General features: G+C 44.0%; 3 protein-coding genes and 1 non-coding gene across 6 annotated transcripts in view; 1 reads left to right on the forward strand and 3 right to left on the reverse strand.

The window, feature by feature from the left end:
- Positions 1-4,300, forward strand: part of ANKRD27 (ankyrin repeat domain 27) — a 47,706-nt gene extending 43,406 nt beyond the window's left edge. For 2 of the 3 annotated variants that reach the window (XM_016221046.2, XM_016221047.2), the window contains 4 exons: positions 131-242; positions 982-1,060; positions 1,249-1,321; positions 2,616-4,300. In XM_016221046.2, the coding sequence (XP_016076532.2) occupies positions 131-242; positions 982-1,060; positions 1,249-1,321; positions 2,616-2,849 (498 nt within the window). In that variant the 3' untranslated portion in view covers positions 2,850-4,300. The remainder of the gene's footprint in view (positions 1-130; positions 243-981; positions 1,061-1,248; positions 1,322-2,615) is intronic. The other variant, XM_087827132.1, reaches the window with a different exon arrangement.
- A 2,462-nt stretch (positions 4,301-6,762) lies between these two features.
- On the reverse strand, positions 6,763-13,773 carry PDCD5 (programmed cell death 5). The gene is made up of 6 exons (XM_087827133.1): positions 13,664-13,773; positions 12,362-12,399; positions 10,202-10,263; positions 9,236-9,327; positions 7,281-7,352; positions 6,763-6,952 (listed from the first exon to the last, which is right to left on the reverse strand). The coding sequence occupies exons 1-6, from the start codon at positions 13,727-13,729 to the stop codon at positions 6,902-6,904; spliced, it is 381 nt and encodes a 126-aa protein (XP_087683259.1). The 5' UTR covers positions 13,730-13,773; the 3' UTR covers positions 6,763-6,901.
- A 3,901-nt stretch (positions 13,774-17,674) lies between these two features.
- Positions 17,675-21,066, reverse strand: RPL13 (ribosomal protein L13). The gene is made up of 5 exons (XM_016221081.2): positions 20,782-21,066; positions 20,331-20,472; positions 19,953-20,126; positions 18,828-18,884; positions 17,675-18,038 (listed from the first exon to the last, which is right to left on the reverse strand). Exons 1-5 carry the CDS (start codon positions 20,883-20,885, stop codon positions 17,880-17,882), a joined length of 636 nt encoding a protein of 211 aa, XP_016076567.1. The 5' UTR covers positions 20,886-21,066; the 3' UTR covers positions 17,675-17,879.
- On the reverse strand, positions 20,184-20,266 carry LOC148091004 (small nucleolar RNA MBII-202). Its single transcript, XR_015716083.1, has one exon. It is a non-coding gene; the product is annotated as a small nucleolar RNA MBII-202 (small nucleolar RNA).
- Positions 21,067-23,628: the final 2,562 nt, after the last annotated feature.

The following is a 23,628-nucleotide window of genomic DNA, read 5'->3' on the forward strand; positions in this document are numbered from 1 at the left end:
CAAGGTTTCATCTGTAGTTGCTTCTTAGCTTTTCTGTCCAGCTACACTGACATTTAGATAAAAAATAGGCAATTAACTACTGAGAAAGAATAAAAAATATTACTGTTAACTTTTCCCTTTCAAATTGTAGAATTCAAAAATAATGGAATTACTTCAGGTAGTACCAAGCTGTGTGGCCACGTTAGACGATGTTGGCGAAACAGACCACAAGGAGTACGTTACTGTTAAGATCAGGAAAAAATGTAAGAAGTTATATTCCTTTTGTAATTCTCAACTTGGGTTTATTTGGAAGTTCATGAGTAGTTGCTGGTTTTCATCTAATTGTAAATGTGAAATGTAATTATAATCCTGACTAGGGTGGGATTAAGCACCAAGGAAATGTATATGTTACATCCTAATTTATCAGATATTTTGATACTAGTTTTCTGGTTGGTTGCCATGATATCTCTTAGCATTACCTTGAAGGCCAGGCCTCCACTCACTCACTGGGGAGGAGCAGCCGCCTCTGGTAGTTTCTTTCACGCCTTGTGTTCCAAAGCCAGTCTTTTTTCTAAGCATTTCCTGAACATCAGGGTAAATGCTACCTCTAAATAGTTTTTTTTTGGTTGATGGTAATTAGAACAGCATTTGCCAAACAGACAGGGCTGAAATATTTCCTTCCTTTTTTTAGGAAGCTGTTATAGTTTGGATGCTTTAGTTACAGTGAGCTTGCAGTGCAGCAACATGAATAAAGCCCCCACCTGGACAGTCCCGAGGCGCTCACTGTATTCTGCTGTGGCTGGGGAGCATCAGTGTATTAAGGCTTTATCTTGGTTTCGTGGGGGTTTACACAGTAATAGATAAATGTTTCTTTAAGCACATACAGTGCTTAATTTTCAAAACTTTGTTAAAGAAAATTGGCAGGTTGTATCTGTGCTGTAATTTTAAAACAATTCTTAAACCATTTTGGAAGTTTTCAGATGTTTATCCTTTTATCTACAGGGAACTCAAATATGTATAATCTACAAGATGAACCTTTTAAAAGACAGTTTTACTTTGTCCACTCAGTTGGTCAGTTTAAGTGAGTATAAAATTTGAGTTGATTTCTGTGCTTTTGACCCTATCTTTACTGAAAACCGGGAACAAAGTATGTGCAGCTTGAATGGGTTATAGACAAATATGCTCTCATCAAATGCTGCCACCTTGTGGCCAGGCAGAGTATTTTGCACCACTATCCCAAATATTAAGTGAGTTTGTTTTGGGTTTCAGGGAAAGGATTTCAGGGGAGATTATGGCAAGAGATAAAAGTGTCCCTAATTTTACTGAAGACTCTTTACATGAGGTGAGTTATTAAACACTGGATCATAATCATATTTTTTAAAGTTTGGCATTTTCAAAATTCATCTGTGGTAAACACATTTCTCATTTCATTATTGCCCTCACTGTAAGTTAATAACAATTAAAACTAGCTCTTTAGTGGGATGGTCAAGAGTATAGATGTAATTTTGGTTGTTGTTAATCTTCACCTGAGGATATTGTTTCCACTGGAAGGGAGAGGGAGAGGGGAGAGAAACACCGGTGTGTGAGAGACACATCGACCGGCTCCCCCCAGGACACTCCCCGACCTGGGCCAGGGATCGAGCCCACAGCCAAGGAACATGCCGCTGTCTGAAATCAAACCTGCAGCCCTTCAGTCCAAGGGCCGACGCTCTAACCACTGAGCAACCGGCCAGGGCTAGACGTCAGTTATATTTCCATTTCTGAGTGGAGAAAGGAAAGGGAGGAAAAAGTGGAAAATAGTTATATGCATGGAAAGACACGGTGTGCATGCTTGGTGAAACATCTCAACTTTCATTATCTAAGCAAATTCACTAATTTGTTAACCACTAATATAAAAAAGAAAACAAATTTGTATATAAGTGGGTAAAAAACTTCTCTCAATATGGTATAAAGTTGCTCATATCGACAATTCTGTATGTGGCCATCTTCCTACAGCACTTAGTCATTCAGTTATAAAGAGAAGCCTGCTTTATATTCTATGGTGCTAGTAGGTGACTCTTCTCAGAAACATGACTTTTCTCATTGTTTCTTGCCAACATAATACATGACTATTGATGAAAATTTGAATTTATAGCATATAAATAGGCTTGTTGGGACAAATATGCAAAAATTCTAAATCTTTGTTTTAGAGAATTAAAGTGATTTCTGTTAATATGACTAATTTTTCATATTTAATCTTTCATGGCTTTGCTAATAGACCTGCTGGGTAGGAAACCGGCAAACTGAAATCTGCGTGGGTTCAGACAAGTGCTAGCTTTTCCCTTGCTAGCTGTGGGTGTTAGGCCAATGGCTTGACTTTACTGATCCTGTTTCCTCAGCTGTAGAATGGGGATAACAGTGGCACACACTTGTTAGAATTGTAAAGATTAAATGTGAGAACACGTAAAGCATTTATGCTGAGTCTGCCACCTGGAGCATGCACATCAGACACTCACCACAGGGATGTTAGAATTGAAATTGTCTGAAAAGTACTCAACACATTGGATGGCCTGTATAAGCACTCAAGGGTAGCTGTCATTGTCGTGGTTCAGAGTACAGTACATATGCTAACTATTTGAATTGTACCTTCTCTTTAGCCAGGGAGGCAAAAAGTCACACAGAAGCAGAAGAAGCTGTCAGACCAGAGCAGATCTCAGACTGCTGACAAAGGAGACGGTGATCAGCCCGAGAGGCCTGGGCAGAAACAACCTGCTCCTGGAAACAGGCGAATGCTCCGTAGAAACACTGTCAACGATGCAGCTGTACTGAAGGACCCAGAGACTGCTGGCAACCTAACCACTCCCCAAGAGGCTAGTATTTCCCAGTCTTAACAGTAATAAGGAATTAATTTGCTGCCATGAAGTGAGTCCTTAGCAAGATGTCGAGCACGAATACAGCTTAGAACTAAATGTAATTTCTGTTTGGCTTGAGAGAAAGCAGAAAGTTCCTGAAAGTTTTTCTGTGGCTCGAAGAATACAACAAAGAAAAGGATCACCATCTCTTTCCTCTTCAGAGCTAATGAATATCCTTGAAAAGGAACAGACAAAAATTCCAGTGGTGTCAGATCCTTAGGACCCGGGTATATGTTTCTTCTTAATTTTTTTTAATTGATTTAGAGAGACAGGAAGGGAGAGAAACATCGACTTGTTGTTCCCCTATTTATGCACTCATTGGTTGCTGCTTGTATGTGCCCTGACGAGAGATCAAACCCGCAGTCTTGCATTGGGACAATGCTCTAACCAACTGAGCTACCCAGCTAGGGCTGTTTTCTTCGTAGATATTAGGGTTCCTTGGTTACAAGGAGAGGTTTCATCGCCAGATTCTGACCTCCTCCTCCTGAAAGGTGCTAAACCTCTGTGACGTATATAAATGAACAAACCACAAGCTAAAAGAATTCTTCCATCTGGGATGAACTAAAGAGAAGAAATTTAGGTTTTATGGTACTGTGGAGGCCTGACAGAAAGGTCCCATATGAATGAAGAAATAGGACCTGGAAAATGTTCCTTTGAAAAGCAACACTTGAACCCAAAGATGCCTAAATGCCATTTTGATGTTCATTTTAGTGAAAAGGACATATATGACCTGTTCTACACTATGTGTGTGGGGAAAGGTGGATATGATGTTTCTTCAGCTAGGTATAGATATTTGATCACTGCACACGTGCACCGGTAGCAGTGTCTTTGGAAACATCCCTTTCCGTTAACCTTCCCTTAAATGTCACACCTGAAGGATGATGGTAATAGAAAGTAGATTTGGCACATCCTTTCTTTCTTTTCTTTTTTTTTTTTTAGAGAGAAACACCAGTGTGTTGTTTCACTTACTTATGCACTCATTGGTTGAGTCTTGTATGTGCCCTGACCGGGGATCGAACCTGCAGCCTTCGCATGTGGGGATGATGCTCTGACCATCTGAGCCACCCGGCCAGGGATTGTTTTAGTCTCTTGATTCAGATTCAAAACTTACAGCACAAACCAGGTCAAAGTAACCTTGAGTTAAAATCTATTGCCATTTATTCCTTTTTTATGAATTTCTATAAATTATCTTATTTTTTTATGTTATTAATTGGTATAGATCCACAGACATGGGTTTGTCCTGAGTACATTTTCAAATAACTTTGTAACAGGGAAATGGTTTTGTGCATGTTCTTAGAAATACTTGTGTATGTACAGAAGGGAGGGGCTGATTATTTTTCTACAAAGTAATTTATGACTTCTAATTTTCTAATGTGCCTTGGGTATGTGCCAAATGATGGAAAAGAAACAGTAAACTTTATGATTCTTGAGCGTGTCACGGTGTACTTTTTTTACCTGATGTTTTGCTATGGAGATAACGTGTTTCTAAGCCTCTCTGCTATAAACATGTGCTGTGTGTGTGGAAAAACCTCCCCGCATTGGATGGATATACATTTATTTTTCCGTTATAGGTGTGACTGCGACTGAAACATAAACTGGATCATTCAGAGCAGATCATCACCCACCTACCCTGACTAGGGCTGATGGTACATTAGACAGTGCCTAGGGCCCGCAAAAAGTCTCCTTTCAAAATCGGAAGAACAAAAACGAATATATTACAACTTCTTAGCCTACACGGGAAATGAGCACTGTTGCTTTGCCAATCTGATTCATTTTTCATTTTCCCCACTTTTGAACAAAACAATTCATTGACTTAAGTTGCTGTGGTCCTCAACCATCCTAATTAAGAAGCCATGCCCTATGTAGTTTATCAGCACAGCCATTTCCAACATGCAGTGGTACCACCCAATTGATTTTTTCTTAATTAAAAAAAATTGTTTTTAATCCTCACCTGAGGATACCTTTATCGTTGGTTTTGAGAGAGAGTGAAAGGGAGAGACAGAAAGAGAGGAAATCGATGTGAGAGAGACACATTGATTGGTTGCCTCCCGCTTGTGCCCTAACCAAGGCAACCCAAGGTAGGTGCCCTGAATGGGACTGTCTTAGGGAAGGAGTTTCCTCTTGAGCTGCTCTGGCAGTCAGCAGGGTGAGCCATCTGAAGTGATTTATCTCGATTATATTTAAAACACTTGTTTTTTTCTTCCAGTTGCTTTCCCACTTAAAACTAAACTTGATTTGACAACTCAGAAGTTGCTAATCCCAAATTTCAATTTTGAATGTTTTGAATTCAAAGTATTGTCAGTTTAGAACAACCACTCTCCACTCCCTAGACCAAAATGTGTCCCACCTTTGTCTTCAAGAACTTCTATCCTGTACACAGAACCACTTTCCATTCTCAGGTGTCTTTGAAGCACAAGAATTTGACAGTCTTTAAACACATTCACATCAGTAGCTGCCATTAGGACAGTGCTTATTCTGCAAGAGAAAGCATGTAACAAGACTCGCTGAGAACTGTCTAGTCTCCCACCAGCATTTTTATGTAAATGAAACTAAAGCAAAATTTACCTAATTGGAGTTTTTGGTTTTTTGGTTTTTTTGTTTCAAAATCCTTGAAAATTTACTTTTGATTATTTAACTCTGTTCCTTTAGAAAACCTTGTTGTTCTTAATGGTTCTACTCATTCAGGAATGCTAGACACTTAATTTCAATACTGACTTTTTCCTTGACTATAATCAGTTACAAATTTCTAGTCTCTAATAGAGTAAACTCTCAAATGTAGCTTAAACATCCATCAGCAGTATGCTAGTAAAGCAGGCTGGACTGTAAACCGTACTTCCCATCACTTTTCTGCTACTAATTCTTCTCATCTCATTAAACCCTCTAACTTCCTTTTGGGCTACGTCTCACAGAACCAAGGCATCCAAAAGGTTACACCAAGGAGCTCACTTTGAATTTATGACTTATTTTATGAGCAACGGTTTCATAACCTAGTGGGGGTGAAGCACGATATGAGATGACATTTGCTTTAAGTTACTGCAACTCTATCAGTGAAGAACCCAGAACATTTCTACCAAAATGTTTAACTGTTGTTAAACCATCTCAACTAGATTTTAATCATTAGAAGTCATTTACTTACAAACATGTCTATTATTGTTGAATTATTATTACCAGTATTTCCTAGTTATTTGAGGAATTCTTTTCAATGGAAGTATCACTCTGGCTACAGAGGTTTTTTTAATAGGGGTAATATTTGTTAGATAATTTAATATACCTCAATGCCTTTGAAAAACATACTATAAATGAAACCAAAGCTAGGGATGTTCTTACATTAAATGTAAGTACTATTTGCAGGAAGAAAAATAGCTCACCTGCTTTCAGAACGTGTGTATGAAATACTAGATATTAAAGTTGATTCAGCTTAATCCACGGGGTTTCACTTCCATGATGTGACTCGATGCTATTTTCTTCTGTTTTTAATCCTTACCCAGGGAGTGAGGATATTTTTTTCCATTGACTTTTAGAGAGAGAGAGAAACATCAATATGAGATCGGTCGGCTGCCTCCCACACGCGCCCCGACGGGGGACAGGGCTCGAGCCTGCAACCCAGATATGTGCCCTTGACCAGAAATCGAACCCGCGACCCTCCGGGTTGCAGGCTGGCGTTCTAACCACTGAGCCGCACCGGCCAGGGCGATGCTGTTTTTTCTTACTGAAGATGACTCAGGCAGCTTCTATTTCTGCTACGGCATTTTCCTCCCCAACACTAATGTCACAATTACAAAGGATATGTTCATGCTACTACAAATTTAAAAGTTTTTGGTGCAAAAGGAAAAAATGCAAAATGGAGATCTTCTGTTGATTCAGCTATGGTACTAAAATAACTTTGCCCAGATTGTTTTATTTTACATAACAAGTTTATTTTTCTAAAGGTATATAAACAATAAACAAAGTAAACATTCAATCAGATCTTAACTGCCAAGTATTATTGTCTGGAATTGTCCATTAAGTTCCAGTGTCTAAGCATCTTAAGTTCAATAATCGTCATCATCTTCATCAGAGTCCATTACTTTTCTCCTGTTGAACTGGGGGAGGGAGGATTTAAAGTGTTATTACGTGTTTAATAAAGCATAACTCAGATTTTCTGAGAAGAAATATTTCTACCTACTACAGTAAGACAATTCTGTCTTTAAAACAACTTAGTGTTTTAGATCTAAGGGGAAGGGGAATGACAACACAAGAGCCTTAAAATTAGACCTCTCGATATATGCAGCCTTGCCCCCCAACTTCCATGTGTTACAAAGTGGGAATGTCTATGGGCTGAAACATGTTTTGATACAGTAGATGTATATTCAACAAAACATTTAAAATATCAATCTTTCTCTTTTGCCATGTGCATTTGGGAAAACTTACTTTAACTGTAGTTTTCTTTTCTGTTTGTTGGCTTACTTTTTCAAGGATCTCTATTAAACCTTGTTCTGTTACCTAGGATAACCAGAAAGAAAAACATTACTTTTTTAAAACAAAGAACTGATCTCAGCAGATGGAATCATTTTAGTCTTTCTGGGGTGTGGAGGTGGAGGTCAAGAGGAAAGGAGAGGTGGGACGGGAGGTTGAAACTACCGGTTATAACTACAGGCATAGCTCATTTTATTGTGCTTCCCGTTACTGCGCTTCACAGGTGTTGCATATTTTACAAAGTGAAGACAAAACCCTCCAGCAAAAAGATTAGGACTAGCTTTACTGCAGTCATCTGGAACCGACCTTGCAATATCTCTAATATATACCTATATTAGTTTCAGTTCCAAATAGAATTTGCTCTGCCAGTCATTTGAGGAGGGGGGAAAGTATCCATCAATTAGCTTCCTCAGAAAAACCCAGATATTTAAAAACACCTTTATCACCACTCGCAAACAAAGATAACCACCTACAGCCCTCTGCTGTGTCAGGGATAGAGACCACCTCTGCCCTCGAGACCCTGAGAAGCTTAAATGCGGGAGATAAGTCACTCAAAAATGATGAACCAGTCATTGTCTCTTCCACACACCATTCTTAGTGTAAGACTGAACCCTGCAGGCTGTGGTGGCAGCAAAGGGCTTCCCAGTGCAGATGGGGCGCATCTGTATCTTGAAGGACAGTCTTGCAAAAATATACCCATGAGGGCGTTACAGCAACACACACAATAACCAAAAATGTTAGCTCCTTATTTGCAAAACAAGCTTAATGTCTACCTACACTGGTAGTGTATTAATTTGTGGGGGTTTTTACTGATTTGAGAGAGACAGACAGACATCAATTCGTTGTTCCACTTATTTATGCACTCATTGGTTAATTCTTGTATGTGCCCTGTACTGGGATCGAACCCATGGGGATCAAACTGGCAACCTTGGCATATACAGAAGATGTGCCAACTGACCTTTCCAGCCAGGGCTTAATTTGTATTGTTGAGAAATCTGGTTCCCAGAAACAATTTAAGCCAGCTGACCCTAAAAGTCATTGGGTCACACAGATACCAACAAGGTTCCACAATGTCAGGAAAGAAAAGCAGCAGAGGATCTTAGGAAAGGCAATGAAGATATCTTTTAGGATTTATGGTAGATTACAACTATTCTTGCCTTTAAAAACTACTTCTTTGCCCGGATGCTGTGGCTCAGCAGTTGAGCATCGACCTATGACCCAGGATATCGCAGCTCAATTCCCGGTGAGGGCACAGGCCTGGGTTGCAGGCTCGATTCCCAGCATGGAGCGTGCAGGAGGCAGCCGATCAATGACTCTCTCATAATTGACGTTTCTATCTCTCCCTCTCCCTTCCTCTCTCTAAAGTCAATAAAAATATACTTTTAAAAAAAATTGTTTTAAAAAAAGAGCCCGGGCCGATGTGGCTCAGTTGGGTTGAGCATGGTCCCATGCACCAAAAGACTGCTGGTTCAATTCCCAGTCAGGGCGCATGCCTGGGTTCTGGGCTCTGGTTCTCTCTCAAATTAATGTTTCTCAAATTGATATTTCTCTCTCTCTCCCTCCTCTCTCTTCCTCGCTCTAAAAATCAATAAAAACATATTTAAAAATAAATAAATAACAGTCAACAAGATTTCTGTAACCAGAGGATGGTGAAATTGACCTTTTTTGATTTTTTAGAGAGGAGGGGAGGGAGGGAGGGAGGGAGGGAAACATCAACTTGTCCTACTTATGTATTCACTGGTTGATTCTTGTATGTGCCCTGACTAGGGATCAAACCCACAACTTTATCGTATAGGGACGACACTAACCAACTGAGCTACCTGGCCAGGGTGAAATTGACCTATTGGAAAACATGTTTTGATAAAGTAGGTAATGACAGGTATAACTGCCTCAAGGCTGTCTTAGCTTACCTTTCCATTTAGTTGTCCATATCTTGCCATCTGTATAAGGTAATTCTCTACTCCTTTAGTTTTTTCTGGCTTTACAAGTGCTAAATTACTTACTTAAAAAAGAAAGAAGAAAAAAGGACGTCAAAACTAAATGCACTTATTTATAACTTAAAACTAAGCACCAACATTTCCAAAGCACTTCACAGAATTATTTATGTCTTGAGACTATCAAAGTATGGATGGCAGAAAGTACTGTTACCCTCTTAAAATGAGGAAACTAAAGTTCAGCCATGTCAATCTCAGTCAAGGCCACACAGAAGTAGTGGCAGAGCCAAGACTAAACTTAGGTCCTCAGAGTCTAAGCGCCATGCTTTTTAAAAAATATGTATGATTGCCTCTGGAAAATAAATTATACACTACTACATATATAATCATAGTATCCATCTATGGCTGCCTCTTCTAAGTTGGACTTCAAATTACAATACAGAAGATACTAGTTCATTCCAATTGGCTCATTTAATTTTTTTCTACATTTTTTTTTTGGTTTTCGTCACAAAAAGTTATGAACTAAAAATGGAAAATACAATAAATCCCTCAAGCCATAGAGGGATAAATGGTGATGGAAAAAATTAAATTAAAAAAAAAACACAAATAAAAATAAATAAACAAACCCCTCAAGCTCTTATCACATATGTCAACTACCAGCAACACTCTGTAATTGACTTAAGACTTGTTGCCTATAAATTTTACCTAATAAGCATTCGGGAGACTATCTCCCTGATAGGAAAGAACCAAGCTGGTATATTTAATAATTTAAGTCCATTTCTTTAGGCTTACAAACCACATTTCTTACAAAGAGCTGTATTTTAAGTGTTTAAAGGTTAAATAAATATTTAACCTAGAGATAGCAATAATTTCATATCTCCCCATTCAACTAAACCATGCCAATTTTATGGAAATAGCTTAAAAGAAACTGAAGATGCTTACACCGGGCCCGGGCTGACTGATCCAGAACTTGGGCTAAGATGCTGTTTCTCATTTCTGCTTCTCTACAACAAAAACAGGTCAAGCAAAATTAGAACTAAGCTGTCAGCATTCCTATTGAACACACGAAAATGTAACTCACTTAATACGTTTCCTAAAATAGGTTCCTACACACACAACCTGCCCTATAGTAGGTGCTGTGTGGATGGCAGCACCTATTATTACAGAAGAGTTCACTCTTGCCCTCAAAAGCCAGCTTTATATTGATGTGGGTGTAAACCTACCAAATTGAAAGGGAAAACTACACTTTCATAATTCATGGCGGAGTTTCAGTTCAACCACCATTACCATTTATTAAGTATTTAGTGTGTGAGAGGTGCTAGAAATTTGTAGTGAGATTTCTGGCAATTAAAGGACCAAGTGATTAATCCACGTAATTATCTTAAGACATGAAGAAGCTGAGACCTAAGGAAGCTATAAGGGGATGTAGGTAATTGCAGCCAAGCTAGAACCAAATCCCATGTTTCAATATTCTGTTCTACTTTCTGGGTGGGGAGAGGGAATGAAATTATAACTGCAACTATCCTTACACTCTCCTACTTATCCAAGTAGGAACTAGTTCATGTTCACAGGATAGTGGTTGCAAACTTTAAGTAGCAGCAAATTTTTTTAAGTGAGTCCTTCAAGGAACTTAATACTCAACACAGACAAAAGCAGAAATTCTTTGGCTGAACTGAGCGGGAGCTGGGGCTGGCTGTGCCCACTGTCTGCCCCCATCAGAGGAGCCCTAGGGTTCATGGGACACAACTGGAAGCCCACTTTCATGGGCCATTTCCTTATTGCACCCGACTACTTCAATTCAACCCTGCTGTAAACTACTGTTACTCTATTTCAATGAATCTAAGATACCACTGATTGTAAGATGGGCCATAGTGTACTTATAAGAACAAAACACACCCTAGATGAGGAGTCTAACAGGAGACCCCACACTCAAAGCCAGGCATCAAAGAGCAATGACAACATGCAAGGTAAAGAAGAAATAACCTTGCCATGCAGAAAGGGACAGCAAGTAAGGATGCATGCAGCAAACTTGGCCCTGAGTGGAGGAAGAAAAAAGTTCCTTTGAGAATTTGAACTTCAAGCTTTAGTCATGCCGGTTTGCTGTCTGAATTCACACTGCCAGGATGGAGAGAGGGGGTGGGAACCTCAAGCATAGAATTTAATTTTAAGATGTCTCAGATTAGAAAAGTACCAAAGTGATGGCAGAAGCAAAAGTAAATCCTCTTTGGAAGAATCCAGGACAACAGTGATTGATTATGACACCCACCCCAATTTCAGATATGTTAAAATGTGAAAAAAGGTACATCTTAGAATCAATGAAATTCACATAGTTTCATTTTCTTTTTAGCACTATCCCAGGTGTTTACCAACTTTCTTCCCTCACTAAAACAAGCCATGTATGGGCAGGAACCTTCTCTGCCTTTTCTATTTCTATAGAGTCAACATGGTGCCTGACCTAGAGCAGGTGATCAATAAATATTTGCTGAATAAGTGAAAAAGTAGCATGATGGAAGGAGGGGAAAATGGGGAGCTGTTCAGTGAATATATAGTTTCAATTTTGTAAGATGAAAAAGTTCAAGATCTGGTGCACACTAATGAGAATAGTTAACATGACTGAACTGTACTTACAAATGGTTATTACGGTAAATTTTATGTTACGTGTTCTTTTATCACAGAAAAAAAGGTAGCATGATGGGATAACTAACCATTCATTCAACACACCTGCCATGTGCTGGGATAAAATAACAATAAGAACAGTATAACAGTTAATATTTATCTAGCATTTATTAAATGTAAGGTATTGAGTGTTGTGAGGTTGCTTATGTAGCCCTCACAACATCCCTATGAGGTAATGCCAGTATTATGCTCATTTTAAGGCAACTGCAGTTTAGCAGAGAAACAAACATCAAACAGTAGTTGTACTAACAAGGTAGAGTAAGTGCTGTGAGATCCTACACGTTTATTTAACTAACAAATTAACAGATACCCGATGATTTATGAAAAATCACTATTCCAGGAAAAACTTGGACTTAACACACTATTAAAATAACTAAAGCAAAAAAACCATTTGGTGAAACCACCCTTCAGATTTCTAGCCCATACCTGTGTTTCGCTTCCTGTTGTGCCGCATCACCTGGATCCTGAAAAAATAATTTTACCTTTTAGTAAAGTAATTGCATAGAGGAAAAATAGGAACTATTTTGTTTCTGATGCCTAAGAGGCACCTGCAGTGGTAGATATCAACTTATTGCCAAATAGTTAAAAGCTAGGCCTCCAAGAAGTCAACAAGATAGTTTCCACTTATTAAAATGTTTTGACCCTGCGCATTTCCCAGTTGATTAGAAAGCCATCCTGATACGGCAGGGTTGCAGGTTGGATCCCTAGTCAGGGCACATACAAGAATCAACCAATGGCCCTGGCCAGGTGGCTCAGTTGGTCGGAGCATCATCTGATACACCAAAAGGTTTTGGGTTTGGTTTCCGGTCAGAGCACATAACCTAGGTTGAGGGTTTGATCCCCGGTCAGGCCAAACATCAAGGTTCCTCTCTCTAAAATCAATAAAAGCATATCCTCGAGCGGGGATTAAAACAAAAAGAATCAACCAAAGAATGCATAAATAAGTGGAACGAAATCGATGTTTCTCCCTCTCTAACATCAATAAAAATTACATCAATTAATTTTTAAAAATAAATGTTTTGATAAGCTTCTAAAGTCACAATCTAATAGAATGTTTTAGAATACTAACAACCATTAGGGAGGGGAGTCCCTGTACAACGAAACCGCATTTTTCGAGGTAAGAATAATTTCTGGGAGGGAAATGTGCTGGGTATTGGGACGCTGACTATCCTGTTCCATCCCTTACACGGTGCTCTCCCTCTCTACAGTACAGTCATTACTTGAGTACTTTATCTATGGGATTAGGGGTTAGGGTCTGGCTCCTCCCCCGGACTGTCACTCGCTCACAGGAAATGGGATGCTCCCCACACAGCACCTGGCACACAGCAGGCCCTCAACAAATGTTGGTGGGTTACTTGGGTCACAATTCTAAAAACAATTCCGCTGGAACCAGCAGTCGGAACAGGTTAGATCCCAAAGCTAAGGGTACAGAGACCAGAGGGGCTCAACGTTCTGCTTCTGTCCGACGCCGGCCCGGGGAGACCTTCGGGGCGAGCCGAACCCTGCCCGAGGCCCCGTGCCCGACTCCCCCCGCCGGGGGGACAGCACGTGGTCCCCTTGCCCCGTGAAACCCTACGCGACCAAGAGTAAGGCCCCGGCGGCCTCGGGGACAGCCGCGGGGTTCACCGCGGGCGGGCCGAGCGCCTCCGCCTGGGGCCGCGCCCTCCACCGCGGGCGAGGGCGACGCCCCGCAGGAAAATGGGCCGGGCCCGCGGCGGGCGCGCTCACCCCGTGCTTGGCCTGCAGCTCCGCCAGCCTCTGCTTCCGCAGGGCCTCCAGCTCCTCGTCCGCCATGGCGCGACCGTCCGGGAAGAACAGCCACCAGCCCGCTGCGGCCCACTCCGCGCGCTCTCTCACGGCCCAGCGGAGCGAGGGCGGCCCTGCCCACTGCGCAGGCGCCCAGGCATCACCAATCCAGCCCGGAGCCGTGGGGCCCGACGCAGCCAGGGCGCCTGCGGAGGCCCGATTCCGCGATCGTAGGGGGTCGGCGCGGGGCGGGGCCGCCGGCAGAACCCGGGCTGCGAGGCTCCTTCAGCCGGGCCCCACTCCCCTCCCGGGATGGCGCTCGGAACCTGCGGCGTCCCCCGGGCCAAGGCCCGGCGGCGGGTGAGATAAGATAGAGATCTAAAAACAGGCCATGGTCAGCGAGTAAAATAGTAACAGGCAAAATTTGTTTGTGGTCTGTTCTGTGCTAGGCTTATGTTATCTCCATATACAGATGAAGATCCCGGGCCTTAGAAAGGCTAAGTGGGGTGATGGAAATGTTCTAAAACCGGACTGTGGTGAGGGTTGCACAACTCTTAAATTTACTAAAAAGACATTAAATTGTACACTTTAAATGGGTTAAAGGGGCGCCAGAGGCGGAGATAGAAGAGACTCGCTGGTCACCCTGCGAATAAGAAGCGAAGTTAGAGCAAAGTTGGAGGGTGAGACATGGGCACAGACGGGCCTTTCCCTCCCAGGTTGGAGCTGGGGGACTGTGGGATGGGATGTAAACCTCTGACACCCACTTCCCCACGAGGGCCCGTCGAGGCTGTTGGGATGGGCAGGTGAGGCTCCGTGAACTCCCTGGCGGGGGTTGAGGGGGAGGGTGTGGCTGTGGAGTGGGGGCATTGGTGTGTGTGGAGTGACCTGTTACTCATGCAGGTTAAACACCTGCTGTTTTTTCAATTGTGGCAAAAAATGTACAAAATATACCATTTTATCTATTTTTATTACACAGTTCAGTAGTGTTAAGTACATTCACATAAACTTTTCATCTAATAAAACTGAAACTCTATACCCATTAAATAACAACTCCCCAGTCCCCTCTCCCCGACCCTTAGAAACCACCATTCTATTCTGTCCCTTATGATTTTGACTACCTATCTCACACCAATGGAATCAGAATCATTTGTCCTTTTGTGACTGGCTAATTTCACTTAGCATACTGTCCTCAAGGTTCATTCATGTTGTAGCAGGTGTTAGAATGTCCTTCCTTTTTAAGGCTAAGTATTCTATTATATGTACATAGCACATTTTATCTATTCATCCACCAATGGAAACTTGGCTTGCTCCCACCTTTTTATTTAATCCTCACCTGAGGATATTTTTTCCATTGCTTTTCAGAGAGGAGGGTATGGGGGGAGAAAAAGCGCGAAAGGGAAACATCGTGAGACACATCAATTGGCTGCCTCCCTCACTTGCCCAACTGGGGCCGGGGGTCAAGCCTGCAACTGAGGCATGTCCTTAGCTGGAATCGAACCTGGGACCCTTCTTCCTTTCAAAGTTGGATGCTTTTCTTTTTCTTGCATACTGGCCCTGGCTAGGACTTCCAGTACTATGTTGAACAGATAAGGTGAAAATAAGCATTCTTGTTGTTTCCAGTTTTAGAGTTTTCAGTCTTTCATGATTATGATGTGAGCTGTGGGGTTTTCATACATGGACTTTATTATTTGGCGGTAGTTACTTCTATTCCTAGTTGAGTTTTTTATCATGAAAAGGTGTTAAATTTTGTCAAATGTTTTTTCTGTATCGAGATGATGTGGTTCTTTCCCCTTCGTTCTGTCACTGTGTACTAATTTTCATGTGTTGAAACTTCCTGGTATTCTAGGAATCAATCCCACTTGCTCATGGTGTATATAATCCTTTTAATATGCATCAGACCCCAGTGAAGTGTGCCTAGAGGAGATGGCTAGGTAAAGAGAGCACATGGAATACTACCCAGCTATAGAAAGGGGTAAGGAATCAGTACATATACTCAGGTTAGTTTTCTATGCTACGGAACCACCACAAATGTAGTGCCTAAAACAGCAGGCAGGTTCCTAGTACAACACACTGGGTTCTCTGCTCAGGGGCCATCACATTAGAGGTCCTGGTTGGCGGCAGAATTCAGATAAAGACTTGAGATAAAGACTGAGGTTGTGTTCTTGCTGTTTTGTGGCTCCCGAAAGGGCCTGCAAGGCCTCTGCCTTCCACTAGGTATGTCAGAATCAGGACTGGTATTTCCTCTTCACATTTCTGCCAGTGCTCAAGGAGAAATCCCAGGTGTCCTCTGGGGCAGAATCCCAGGACCATCCTGGAATCCTGCTACCCCAGTGCCAGGGGATAGCTGGTGGACGAAGGACCCCATCACCGTGGCAGCGCTGTCTTGGAGCTGACAGTCACACAGACACACAGGCAGTCCTGGGCAAGGCCCCTGCTCTCTTGCAGGAACCACATCCTCTACCAAAAATGAGTTTGTTCCCTTGTTGTTCCCCAGTTGCAAGGTCTTGGTGACAACCGCAGGCTTCACCAGGGACCCAGCATAAATTTGGAGATCCCAAGGCTGGTCAGCACCACCCACCTTCCAGGCCTCCAGCACCGACTTTAGGGAGCCTTCTTCAGCCTCACCTCCTTCGCTGTGAGACAATACAGCTTCCAGTATAAAGCTCACATAAAGGAAACTGGGCCAGTGCTGGTTGACAGAAAAGTGTACCTATGAACCCACCACCAAGAGCATTCCTAGACTGCAGGGGAATCTCGGATCAGGTCAGGGATTTTAGTTGACCAAGCAGATTCCGGAGAACTGGGGTCTAGCACCTTCCCAAGCCCATCTGATCACAGGATTTAGGCCTACTTCCTACCTGGCTTTGCCAGGTGGCACATCCAGCTTACCTGCTGGGGGGTAAGGGCCCGTCCCTGCTTACTGAACAGTACAAAGGGAGGAAAAGGGCCCAGAAAAGCAGCTTATTCAACATGACACTGTGATGCTGCCACCACTACTGGGCATGGCCAGATTACACAGAAGTGTAGATAAAGGACCATGTGACAGGGTCTTAAAGCATGGGTTCCACACCCAACCACATGCTAGGCTTGCTCCTGGCACTCAGAAGACACTACATTCTGGTGGGGTCTAGCTGGTGGCACAAGGTGGAGAGGCGTGCACAGGTGACTGAATGTGGAAGCCATGTCTGAGGGGAAGCAGGGGTTTCTTCCTCTCACCCACCAAGGCAGAACTCAGTGTAGGGGTGAGAGGCAGCTCTGCCTTGCACGCCCACCTGGAGGCCCCTGTGCTTCAAGCCTGTGAAGACCACAGCCAGGGCTCTGGCACAACAGAGCTACCTATGTTATTCTAACTCCTAACCAGGCCCTCAAGCACAAAGTAACATAGAACAGGTGCCACCAGGCCATTCAGAGGCAGGGACATTCCACATTTCCTTTCACAGATGGAGTGTTAGGGACACAGCTTAGGCTCAAATCCCAACACCTCCACCTCAACTGACTTCTATATAGGACACAATTTCCATGGAAATTGGCACCTTATGAACTGTTTTAGGTATTTAAAGGGCTGCTTCTCTCACACAGCAGACGCTGCTGTGACCAGGGACAAGAATGGGGCCTTATCTGAACATCTCACTTGTAGAGAAACCAATCTCTGGTTTCAAAGAAACCTGGGCACCATGCTGCCATCAAGCATACAGGTAAAGCAGTGCTTGCCCACAAGAGGACCACCTGGCTGGGTACTAGCCTCCCTCTGGGGTGGGCAGTGGAATACTCAGGCTGCCACTTCACGGCCAAGCAGGCAGTCGCTTGAAGGGACAATCAGAGGATGACCTTCTGCACCAGAGCACGCAAGCCCCTACAAGTCTGCTGTGGCTCCTCAGCACAGCAGAGGTACAGACAAGCCCAGGAAGAATCTAGGTGTGAATCAAAGCAAGGCTGAGGCCCTAAAATAACTAGGAACTACTCTAGTTTAAACAACAAAAAAGGCAACGTGACTTAAAAACTAGGATTTTTAATTTTGCCACAGATTAAATTATTCATCAACCAATCAAACAGTAGTCCTAAAATATAGGAAGTAGGATGCAATCTGTCCTCTGGGCTGCCTTGAAGAACGCCCTCATTCCCTGCCCCACCCCCAATTCCTTATACAGACATCACATGGAGACTGCAGGCAGATTTATCACAAGTTGCCAACAGCACTTTATTTTTTCTTTTCGACATCCTGTTCTGCAGCTTCCTTGGCTCTCTTCGCCCTGATGCCAAAGAGCCGGGCATTGGCGCGGGCCATGCGAAGACTGGCAAAGGCCTTGAAGTTCTTCTCCTCCTCCGTAATGACCCTGGCTTTCTCCTTCTTGTAGACCTGGAAGGAGCACAGGAGGTCAAACCCTCACCTGCACTGAGGCCTGGGACAAGGCTTAGAACCCAAATGTCAGCAGAACCTGGAGAGATCTTGGAGGGCGATTCAAGTAATGCTGAAAGGCTACAAAGAGGCCACCAAAGAAGAGATAACCTCTGGATTTAGAAAAAGACCCAAACTCAGAGTAGAGGCAGAAGCAACCTCCTTAAAAATTAAGGATGGGTGGAGTGCTGTGCTTGAACACAAAGGAAGGCTTGAGCCCACTGCCTCTCTCCTAGAGGAACCTCAAGGGCCCAGTCACTTGATGGACAATTTACAAAATCAACAAATACACCGAGCTTTCAAAACAGCCAGGAGGGAAAAAGAACCCAACAAAGGATGCAAAGTGTGGGTCCCCAGTTTCCTCAAAAGATAAGACAAGCCTGGCCAGTGTGGCTCAGTGGATTGAGCATTGTCCCATGTGCCAGGAGGTTGCTGGTTTGATTCCCAGACAGGGTACATGCCTGGGTTGCGGGCTCGATCCCCAGTGGGGGGCGTGCAGGAGGCCGCCAGTTGCTGTTTCTCTCTCTCTCCTTCACCCCCCCAATCAGTAAAAATATATGTATTTTAAAAAGAGATACAGAGAAGACAAGGTCCTCCCCTCAAGGAGTCTGTTAAGAATGCAGGATGTTCAAGAGGGAGCAAAAATTGGGAATCTATAAACTGCCCGCCCAAATGCAGGATGCTCTTGCCTCAAACCAATCCCCACCCCAAGAAACATTCATGTGGCATAATCCCAACACCTCCACTTACGTTCCGTATAGGCATGACTGGTCCTGTCAGCTGGGTGGCCAACTTGAGTTCCTCAGCCTGTATGTTATGAGAAGGGAGAGTCAGCTCATTTCCCTAAAGGCCCCAAGCTTATAACCCTCTAAGCCAGCCCCACATCTCTCCCTGGGTGACTGTCTGCCAAATAATGTCACCAAATTCCTGTTTCTATCTAACTGACAGAGACACCGGCACATGCGAAAGAGCACAAAGCCACTCCCCAAACCAACTCCCAGGAAGCCCATGTGAATGGACACTGTCAACTTCGTTCTAGAAGGTTGTTCTAGAACCCTGGCGAGATAGATAGTTCAGTTGGTTACAACATCCTCCTGATATACCAAGGTTGTGGGTTTGATCTTTGGCCAAGGCACATACAAGAATCAACCAATGGCCTTCACAGTGATTAAGAGCACGGGCCTGTGCACTAAAGGGTCTTGGGTTCAAATGTTGATCAAAGGCATGTATCTGGGTTAGAGGTTCCATCCCAGCCTGGTTGGTTGGGAGCATGGGGGAGGCAACCAATCATTGTGTCTTTTCTCACATCTATGCTTCTCTCTCCCTCTCTTCCCTTTTCACTCTAAGAAAAAAAAAAAAAAATGGAAAAAATATCCTTAGGTGAGGATTAACAAAAATCAACCAATGAATGCATCAACAAGTGGAATAACAAACTGATGTTTCTCTTTATAAGAATCAATAAATAAAAGATTGCGGGGGGAAAAAAGAAAATGTTTTTCTTTAGAAACATTTGTGTTGTATATGAAGTGTTTGAGAGAGCAAAACACTTCCAATTTTAAAAAACCGCCTCCCACGTCAAACAGCTTTTGCAATTGCCCCCCCCCCCCAAAAAAAAGTATCTGAGCACAAGAGTGAACCTTGGCAGTTTTGATGGATTAATTTTGGAATTCTTAGGATCTTTCTTCTGGATAACAATTCTCTACTACCAAGACACGAGGGCCAAATTTTGGGGGATAAAAGGGCTACAGGCGAACGTTTTCCTTTTCACCCTAGCTGGACCCCGAGACGAACGCCACTTCCAAGTCTCCCCACTCTGGCAGTCTCTGAGACCTCCCTAACCCCTATCCCACCAGAATCCCAGAGCACTGTACTCACCGAGCTGTCTCCCTTCTTGGGAGCTGAGGGCTTCCTGGGGAACAGGATGAGCTTGGAGCGGTACTCCTTCAGCCGCTGCACGTTGGCCTGCAGGGACTCGGTGGACTTGTTCCGCCTCCTCGGATCCACCGAGATCCCAATGGTCCGGGCCACTTTTTTGTGGATGCCGGCCACCTGCCCGCGGAGACAGACACAAATGAAATCCCAAGGAGCCTCTAATCTCCACACCCTAATGAAAGGGCTCAGTCGTCAGATGGAAAGGGTTCAAATGTACTTTCATCAAGGCAGTACAGCGATTCCGGAGAATGTCATCATTTGACTGTGAGCCCAGAAGGCAAAATTTAGCGTCTCTGATAATGCGGTTTTATGGATACTCACCCTTAACTCCTCCAGGCTGAAGCCCCTGCCGGCTCGCACTTTGGTGTGGTACCTCACCGTGGGGCATCTCACTATAGGTCGGATGGGTCCGGAAGCGGGGCGAGGGGCGATACGGCGCGCTTTGGCTTGCCGGGCCTTGCGTCTGAGCAGACAGAAGCCAGGTAGCAGTTACCGCGCCGGAAAGCAGATCTCATTCGGGCGTGTCGTCTACTATCCCGCACCAAGGCGGGGACGCGGAGCGCGCAGACAACGCCGCCCGCCTGCGACCCCAAGCCTAAAGTCGCCACCCGTTCGCTCCCAACCACACCATTACAACGTCGGCTCTAACGTGGAGCTGCAAGAGCCCCAAGGTTACCACATGGTTAAAGGGCTCAAGTGCACTTGCATCCCAGGGTACAGCGATACCGGCCCCTGTCGTCACCTGGCTGTGCGCTCCACGCGCCCCGCTCACCTGCGGATTTTCCGCGCCGGCTGGTTAAACCACGTGGCAACGCGCCGCTGCCAGTCCTTGTGGAAGTGGGGCTTTAGGATCATGCCATTTCGGCTGGGCGCCATGGCTGCTGCCTACGGGCCTAGGGAGAAAAGCCAGTCAGGATCCGAGTTCTCCGTCCGGACGGCACACCCACAGAGCCGGGCTACGGCCCGACGCCATCTGTGGCGCGGCCCGACACCGATGGCAGCGGATGGAGCCCGATGGCGCCCGATAGCCTCCACCGCCAGCTGCCTTACGCCGCATACCCACCTTCTCCTAAGGAGAACGGCCACCGGAAAGAAAGTGGCGCCGCAAAGTACTGTGGGATGGCAGTGGGCCCGGCCAATCAGAAGCTGTGGGGCATCCTGACCAATCAGAGCCGGGAATTACGGAAGTGATGTAAGCGCACTCCCAGCCGCCCTCGCTGCCTCTGGTCCAGCCAAGCTCGTGACGCGGGCTGGGCGAACTCCCCGCCGCGCGGGGCCATTGCAGCTTCTACCCCTGCAGGTCTCCGTTTTCCCGACACCTAAAGCCGCGTCCTTCGTGTCCCAGTTTTTGTTCCTTCTCGTCCACTTGGTACATTTGTGCTGCTTTCTTTAGGCACGGAACAGTTGCTGTAGGCGGGCAGCCAGTACTTCACGTGCATTTCCACATGGAATCGTACGTACAGCCGTCTCAGCTCGGCGGAGGGATCGGGTAACTCCTCTGAGGGAGGGCAGCCTGTGGTATGTAGTGGCCCTAAGATCCACTTGGCCGACTGCAGACGTCACACTTGGCGCCGTGTATAGAGACGAACATCTTCGAAAACATTAGGCAGCCAGGCATCCATCTGTAACCCGTGCCCTGCGCGTCTCGTGTTCTCCAGGACGAGTCTGAGGACTCACCAGTATCCCACCGCTCTCTGTACGCCTTTACATCCCAGTAACCCTTTTTCATTCCCACCCTCACTCCAATCACCAGTCTTCCTCCTAGCAAAACCTAACATTTTAAGAGTTTTATGACAGAAAATGAGAAATTTGGAGGCCTGTGCCCTGCACTGAGTAAACAGGTTGCTGATGTCCTATTGGGACAGCCTTGGGTGTCAGAAAAATCAGGTTGGGATTCACTGAGGAATTACAAAGTTTAATCAGGGGGACAGAACACGTGTAACAGATGAGGCATACACAGTCTGTCCAGACAAATACACTGAGCCTACATGGGAAGTTCAAACCTTGACTGTGCCACTTAATAGACAAGTTTAATTATGAAACAGGCAATAGCAGCCATACTTTCTTTAAAATTTCTCAGACCCCTTTCAATGATCTCACCATGGACCAAGATACCTCACTCTTGTCTCCATTCCCAATTTTTCAGATCCAGAGATTCATGCAACTCCTGCCCTAACCCTCACCTCCACCTGAGCTCCAGCTACTCCCCGTTAAGAAGCTCTCCTGGGTCACTGGGTGGGGGTTAGAGGCCTGAAATTGGAAACACTGTTCAGAATATAGTTAGTGGTATAATAAGGTGAAGTTATCATTTGAGGACCTTACTCTGCTTCACATAACCAAGTTAGACACAGAATCCAGTTTTTCATGCTTGAATACTCCATACTTATTTCCTTTGAAAAGTTTGCAAAATAGCAAGCCAAAAAAAGTTCTGATAGGAAAATTCTGCTGAAAACATGCTCAGCTTTCCCACTGGGAAAAGTTAAAGAAGTGAACTGTCATGAAGGAGTCCTTCTGATACAAAGACTTGGCTGGCCCAAATGTTTTAAAAGTCTTTAGGTGTAGTGACAGCCTTTGTCCCTTGGCACAGCCACAGCCTGTGAACAAAAAAGGGCTTTTGTCCCAGAGTTAGGCCTGGAAGGGCTAATGCCCCTGGAAGTAGTGCTCAACTAAGGGGGCGAAGGATTCCTGGATATGTACCCTTGGAGGTGTGGGAGTATATTCTGCACACCCAGAATTTTCTTGCAAGACTGAGCCCCAATTACTCATGGCAGTGCCTGCTAATTGTACACCTGCACCTGACTGACCTCCTCTATCCAGTGCTTTGAGGGTCAGCATCAAAGAAATCTAAGACAGTCAACAATAGCTTCTGGAACCCTTTCAGACACACAGTCTTGATTTGTTTTTAAAATTATCATAACAGCAAAGTGATCTGACAGTGTTTTTGGAGAAAAGAGTCATCCCTATAGCACTTTGCAAAACTTAGCATGTTAATTTTGTCCTATAAATTTGGGCTGATGGTTAACTGAGGCAAAGAGTAGCTTAATAACTCGAACAGGATGATGTTACCCTGCTTCATCACAGAACTCAACACCATCCAGTCTATCAACCTTCCAAAATCATGGCCTACACATAAATCAGATGGAGGCTAACTCAAAGGTTCCTGTAATATGAGAAACTAATGTCAGTGAAAGACAAATAGAAGTACATTATCATAATCATAAATGTTTTAAAAGTTGTTAAGAGAGTGAATCTTAAAAGTTCTCATCACAAGGAGAAAAGACCCTGTAACTATGTGTGATGTCGAATGTTAGCCAGACTTACTGTGCCTATCATTTTGCAATATACACAAATATCGAATCATTGTCATATACATTAATGTATGTCAATTATACCGCAATAAATTTTTTATAAAGCAAAACACATTTATTTATGAGTATAGATCAGAGTGAAGAACAATTTGTATTAAGAACAAGTTAACTTTTTATTTAATGATCTCTTGCGACTCTGATTGTGTTCAATATACATGTTTGTTTAAGGAACATGTGTTTATCTCAGTGAGGAAGTCTCAGGTACCTTAGACAAAGACAGTTCCAGAAGTTATAATCACCATGATATACTA

Source organism: Miniopterus natalensis, chromosome 18 (genome assembly GCF_054644295.1).
Source record: "Miniopterus natalensis isolate mMinNat1 chromosome 18, mMinNat1.hap1, whole genome shotgun sequence".
NCBI lineage: Eukaryota > Metazoa > Chordata > Mammalia > Chiroptera > Miniopteridae > Miniopterus > Miniopterus natalensis.

Coding starts and splice junctions, on each gene's coding strand:
- PDCD5 (XM_087827133.1), bottom strand. CDS start 13,729: ATGGCGGACGAGGAGCTGGAGGCCCTGCGGAAGCAGAGGCTGGCGGAG. Junction 10,264..12,361: donor CAACAGGAAGCGAAACACAG/GTATGGGCTAGA, acceptor TTTTTGTTGTAG/AGAAGCAGAAATGAGAAACA. Junction 6,953..7,280: donor AAAAGAAAACTACAGTTAAA/GTAAGTTTTCCC, acceptor TCCCTCCCCCAG/TTCAACAGGAGAAAAGTAAT.
- RPL13 (XM_016221081.2), bottom strand. CDS start 20,885: ATGGCGCCCAGCCGAAATGGCATGATCCTAAAGCCCCACTTCCACAAG. Junction 20,473..20,781: donor CCGGCGCGGAAAATCCGCAG/GTGAGCGGGGCG, acceptor CTGTCTGCTCAG/ACGCAAGGCCCGGCAAGCCA. Junction 20,127..20,330: donor TCAGCCTGGAGGAGTTAAGG/GTGAGTATCCAT, acceptor CTCCGCGGGCAG/GTGGCCGGCATCCACAAAAA.